The following is a 6,045-nucleotide window of genomic DNA, read 5'->3' on the forward strand; positions in this document are numbered from 1 at the left end:
GACAATAGCCCGAATAGAAATAGAAATAATCTTTATTCAAATAAACTTAATATAAGCAATTTTGAAAAGTCACATTTTTTTCATTCTACCGCTCATTTGGAACACAGACTCATCACAAGAATAATGAGTAAGATTTGTGTGTTGCTCTTTTAAATAAATGTTGTTTTAAGTAGATCTAATAATCAGAACCCTTAATAAAAAAAGTATCAAGAATTGAAAAACCTAACGAAATTATTTATCTCATGCAATACTCCACGTAGTCTATAGTCCCATCTCGCTCGAGTCCCTTTAGAAATTCCGCATAATATAATTCCATGGTGCTACACCCCATAACTCCTATGTAGACGGCGATTCTCAAACTTTTGATATAACCTCATTCACGAGCCTGCCTACTGAATATTTCATTAAGAGAGCCATTTTTTTTTCTTGAACCACTTCAATTTACATGTTATGAGTTAGTATGAACGCGGCCTTTGTAAGTTTGTGGTGTTTTATGTTTTTACATTGTCTAAGTTTAAATTCCTTATGATAAACCTCGTTGTTTCATTGCCCTAGTCAATCTCGACAGATGGTAACCGACTTTCAAAAGAAGGTGAATCACTTTTATGTTTTAGACGTTGTAAAATATTAGGATACTTTACGTATGTAAGTGTAAAAAAAAAGTATGTGAAGTTGACTGAAGTTAAAGTACCCAAGGACATTTCCTTGGGTATTTCTTATGATAAACCTTGTTGTTTCATGTACTAGTCATTCTCAACAGATGTTAACCAACTTTCAAAAGAAGGTGGTACCGGATCATCGTATAGTCCTCTGGAAGAGCCGGAATCGATTCTCCCTTGTTCGTTTTGCTCTGGTTTCCACTTCGGATCTGCTGTCCACTTCAGGTTTCACAAATTGAGGAATGATGATTGTTCTTTGGCATTAATTTTATAACAATTATCTATCTTGCAACCGCCGTTCACAACGAATCGAGAGACAAGACTTCTGATCACGAAAATTGACATGGGATCAGCCGATCAGATTGCTGTTACGATTGGCTATAGAACTGGTCAGTGATTGGTCATTTCAATTCACTTGCGTTTGTGTGACTGCGTATGTGAAAGGTATATTACAGAAACAGAGATCAAATGAATTTCTGAAACAACTGAACTGATTTTGACTGGAGTTTTACTAGCAGAAGAATCCTAAAATTAGCCTAAGTTACTCCTAACAACATTAGGTAATATTGGATAGCCTAAGTTACTCCTAATAACATTAGGTAATATTGGAGTTTTACTCGCAATTACCTAATGTTATTAGGAGTAACTTAGGCTAATTTTAGGATAATTTTACAAATTCAAAGTATTTTAATTCCATTCAAGCGAAATCACGGGTAACAGTTATTAATAACAATATCTGTACTACTCCTTATTTAAACATTGGGAGATACTATTAAAACTAGTTCAAATATTATGTAAAATAATTTTTTTTCACATACATTTCCCATTTCATCCTAATAATTGTTTTTAGAAGACGTCAAATCAAAATTTGCTTAATTTGGAAGTTTTAACTTAGCTACAATGTAATCACCCACGTAACTAAAGTTTAATCAATAAGCTAAATTGTTAACATTATGATTTGATGTGACAAGTCTAAGGTTTCCATGTTGTTAAGGTTAAAATTTCTCCCCTTATCAATATAATGTTGCATTTACATTCAGCCGCTTCCCCTGCCACTCGCGCTGCCGGAAATATTGCCGGGCGACAACTGAGCGAGAGGGCTGAATGTAAAAACACGCTGCCAGTCATTTGACCGACAATCGAGGGAGCGTCGGGCAGCGCGAGTGGCAGCGCCAATGGCATGGGAAGTGTTTCCACTCGTGTTTACACTCTCGCGCCGCTCACTTCCCTGCCACTCGGGCTGAGTGTAAATTGGACATTAAACTTAAGACCCATCCATTTGTATCAGCTACTTTAATGGATTTGTGGACTGTGTGAGTGTCTAAATAATGAAAACACGTAGTTTATAGTAATATAATAACTAATTGACGACCTCGGTGGTCTAGCGGTCTAGCACACAGCTTTACGACCGATGGTCGCGGGTTCTATATTCAAAAATATATAATACAATTCTTAATAATAATAATGATTTTTACCCGCAATGATAAGTCTATTACCCCATCAAGATAAGACCATTCCATAGATAAGACCATTCGTACAAGTAAGTGTTGCTCCATATATTTGTGTTAAAAATAAATAGATATGTCCACAAAAAGTATTGAAGTAGTTATTCGTGAGCTAACTAAGACTGTGCTTTCACTGGAGAATAAAGTATCTTCATTGGAAAATGTGATTACAGAACAAAATAACTTAATTAAAAATTTAATCAGTGATCGAAAAATTACATCTAAAACTAGTGTAAATGATAGTGAGGGTAATCCTACATCGCAAGTATATCTGCGGCCAATCCGTGAAGCTCGTATACGTGCGTCATCGGCGATCGCCACTGCAACTAAAAAGGTGACAGCTAGAAGCAACGCAACAACGACGTCATCGGGCGTGCCCCCTACTCCGTGTCCGTCGTCGGGTCCGGACCGTAATCGTGAAGCTGTTATTACACAGACGGAAAACATTGAAGCAACCGGCGGTAATACGGGAGAATGGATCGAGGTAAAGCGACCGCGTACTCGACGGTCGCTTGTAAATGTAACTCGTGGTACAGGCAATCTGACTGATACTACGCTATCCGCTGCAGAGCGAAAATCATATTTACATTTATATTATGTGAAGATCGGTACTACAGCAGAACAAGTTATTGAGTACCTGAGAACAATTTGTCCGGGAGATAATTGTTTCGCAGAGGCATTAAATTCGAGAGGTGATTATGCTTCATTTAAGTTATCTGTGCCTACAAAACATCTAGACCAGTATTTAGCACCTGAGAACTGGGTGGAAGATGTCTACATAAAACCTTGGCGCAATGGATTTCGTCAGAAAAGAGAACAAACAGTTTAAGCATAAATATATCTCAATATTTTATCAAAATGTTAGAGGACTTCGTTCAAAATTAAATATTTGTAAGCTATCAATTCTCAGTGAATCAGCTGATATATATGCACTAACGGAAACATTTTTAAATAGTAGTATTTATGACGCCGAGTTGTTCCCGAATGGGTACATCGTTATACGCCGTGATCGCATAAATGATGCTGGCTGGGGAGGAGTTTTATTAGCAGTACGTTCGCAATACAAAGTTGAACAAATAACCAATATTGGTGGCTACACAGAGGATATTGAAGTAGTAATAGCATTAGTGAAATTTAAATCAAAATCAATTGTTTTTTGTGTTGTCTATATACCACCTAATTCAAATGATGAGAAATATTTTAATACATTTTTAGTTATAGAGAATACGATGATAAAATATTCAAAATCAAATGTAGTAATACTTGGAGATTTTAATTTAAATTCATGTAGCCAAAATGTTATTTTGCAGTATGGTTACTTAGTTGCTTTTTGTAAATTAAATCAATACAATGTGATTAAAAATAAATATGGTAACACGCTAGATTTGGTATTGAGCAATCTGGGCAGTGACAGTGTATTAATGTGTGAAGATGTAAAACCTTTGGTGCCGGCTGACGCGCACCATCCACCACTCGGTGTTCACATTACCATCTCACATCCGAGGGCTGCGTACGTTTCTTATTCATCAGTTACAGCACCTCCGTTGTCACAGTATTCACTGACAGAATGGAACTTTCGAAAAGCGGACTTAAATTCACTATATGAATCGATAGCTTCGACATATTGGAATGAGATACGTATTTGTAGCGATGTTAATGAAGCATTACGCTGTTTTTATTACAAATTTTATACTTGTTGTTTAGAAGCGAATGTACCTATTAAAAAATTTTATTACAATTCTAAATATCATTATCCGGATTGGTATACAAAAGAAATTATAGAAAATATAAAAAAAAAGTATTATAATTTAAAACAATATAAAAAATATAATAAACAATATAATAGAGAAATGTTTAAATTTTATAGGCAACGTACGAAACAATTAATAGATATAGCTTACAATAATTATATAACGCAAACTGAGCTAAATATAAAGAAGGATCCAAAAAGTTTTTGGAACTTCGTAAGGTCTCAACGAACTAATAGGCGGTGCGAGGACCAATATGAATATGAGGGGCAATTGGTATCCGGAACAGACGCTGTAAATGCATTTGCAAATTATTTTAAATCTAGTTTTTTAAACAATCAGCCAGTTTTATCTTCCAAAGTAACTGAAGGCAAACCAGATTATCAAAACTCGGCTCGAATTGCTATTGACAATATTACTTTAGTTGACCTACGGCGCGCGATAAAACGATTAAAGGAAACTTCTGCTGGACCTGATGGCATCCCACCTTTTATACTTAGAGACTGCATAGGAGTATTGGAGGAATCTATTCTACACATAATAAACTTAGCTGTCCGTACAGGGACTTTTCCAGAGTTATGGAAAACATCTAGGGTTACACCAATACCTAAAAGTGGGTGTAAATCTCAAATTGCTAACCATAGGCCTGTCGCTATACTTTGTGCTTTAGCAAAATTATTCGAGTCCATATTGAATCTCCTCATATCCGCACAAATCCAGTCTCAATTTACAAATTGTCAACATGGATTTAGGACTGGAAGGTCGACAACTACCAATCTTTTAAATTTTGTAGATTATACGGTGACAGGCATGGATTATAGTGGTCAAGTGGATGCGGCATACTTTGATTTTAAAAAAGCATTTGATCGCGTCCATAATGACGTATTATTAAAAAAGTTTTCTGATGTAGGATTTACACCTGATCTTCTAAAATTATTCGTTAGCTATTTCACTGGTCGTTCACAGTATGTACAACTAAAAGGATGTAAATCCGTCTCCTATGAAATCAGTTCTGGGGTAAGCCAAGGCAGTAATTTGGGTCCGCTGCAATTTCTAATCATGATCAATGACTTGCCAGATGTTATCAGTAGCGCTGAATGTCTAATGTTTGCGGATGATCTGAAGTTATTTCTGTCTATAGGAAGTAAGGAGGATTGTGTAACCCTCCAAAATGATATTGACAAGGTAGTAGCTTGGGCTAACTGTAATCATTTGGAATTCAACGTTTCTAAGTGCAAAACAATGACATTCACACGGTGTCGTACTCCTTATGTATATTCTTATAATATATCAGGGACGCCGCTTGAACGTGTGTCAGAAATACGTGACTTAGGATTGACGCTTGATACAACTTTATCGTTCAATACTCATATAATTGCCATCTGCAATCGTGCATATAAGTCTTTAGGATTCGTAATGAGACAGTCGAGCCAACTCAGAGACAGAGGTGCAATTATTGTTTTGTATTATTCATTTGTACGTAGCATTCTAGAATTCAATTCAATTATTTGGGACCCACACGAAACAAAGTATAGCGTAATGTTAGACGAGTTCAGAGAAAATTTGCTCGATACTTATACAATAATCTGTATGGCTATTATCCCTTTTTATACCCGTCACTATTTGTGTGCGGTATGGTAGGTATGAATACGTTAGAGGTAAGGCGAAAGTGTAATCTGATGGTGCACTATTATATGCTGCTGAATGGGAGAATAGATAATCCGACAACCCTAAGTCGTTGTTCTTTATATGCCCCAGAGCGGTACCTGCGACTACGCACGTGTCGATTACTATCGGCACCACATGTTCGCACATGCACTGCCCAGTTTGCTCCTACTTATCAAGCTATCTCGCTGCTCAATAGCTTGGTTTCGGAGCAGCCAGAGGTCGATATTTTTCACGACAATATTAATAAGTTTATTGAGTGTTGTTTGTTATTTTTTAGGTAATTACATTATTATATTATGTTATATTATTGGCTCACTACACGCTTTGGTGTATCTGTAAGTGTGGTGAGTACCTTATCTTAAATAAATAAATAAATAAATAAATAAATAAATCAAAGGGAGATATATAATATATGTATGAAGAAAAAAAAAAATAATAATAATCTACCTGGGGCCCTGAACCCCG

The 6,045-nt window shown here is 36.0% G+C and overlaps 1 protein-coding gene across 1 annotated transcript; it reads left to right on the top strand.

Annotated features, from left to right (window-relative positions):
* Positions 1 to 2,240: 2,240 nt before the first annotated feature.
* LOC131845765 (uncharacterized) lies at positions 2,241 to 3,243 on the top strand. Its single transcript, XM_059194856.1, has one exon. The coding sequence runs from the start codon at positions 2,241 to 2,243 to the stop codon at positions 2,991 to 2,993; it is 753 nt and encodes a 250-aa protein (XP_059050839.1). The 3' UTR covers positions 2,994 to 3,243.
* The last annotated feature ends 2,802 nt before the right edge of the window (positions 3,244 to 6,045 follow it).

Source organism: Achroia grisella, unplaced genomic scaffold (assembly GCF_030625045.1).
Source record: "Achroia grisella isolate CSIRO2021 unplaced genomic scaffold, CSIRO_AGI_Agris_v1 utg483, whole genome shotgun sequence".
NCBI lineage: Eukaryota > Metazoa > Arthropoda > Insecta > Lepidoptera > Pyralidae > Achroia > Achroia grisella.

What these genes read in the sequence shown, in the direction of transcription:
- LOC131845765 (XM_059194856.1), top strand. Translation starts at nt 2,241, where the DNA reads ATGTCCACAAAAAGTATTGAAGTAGTTATTCGTGAGCTAACTAAGACT.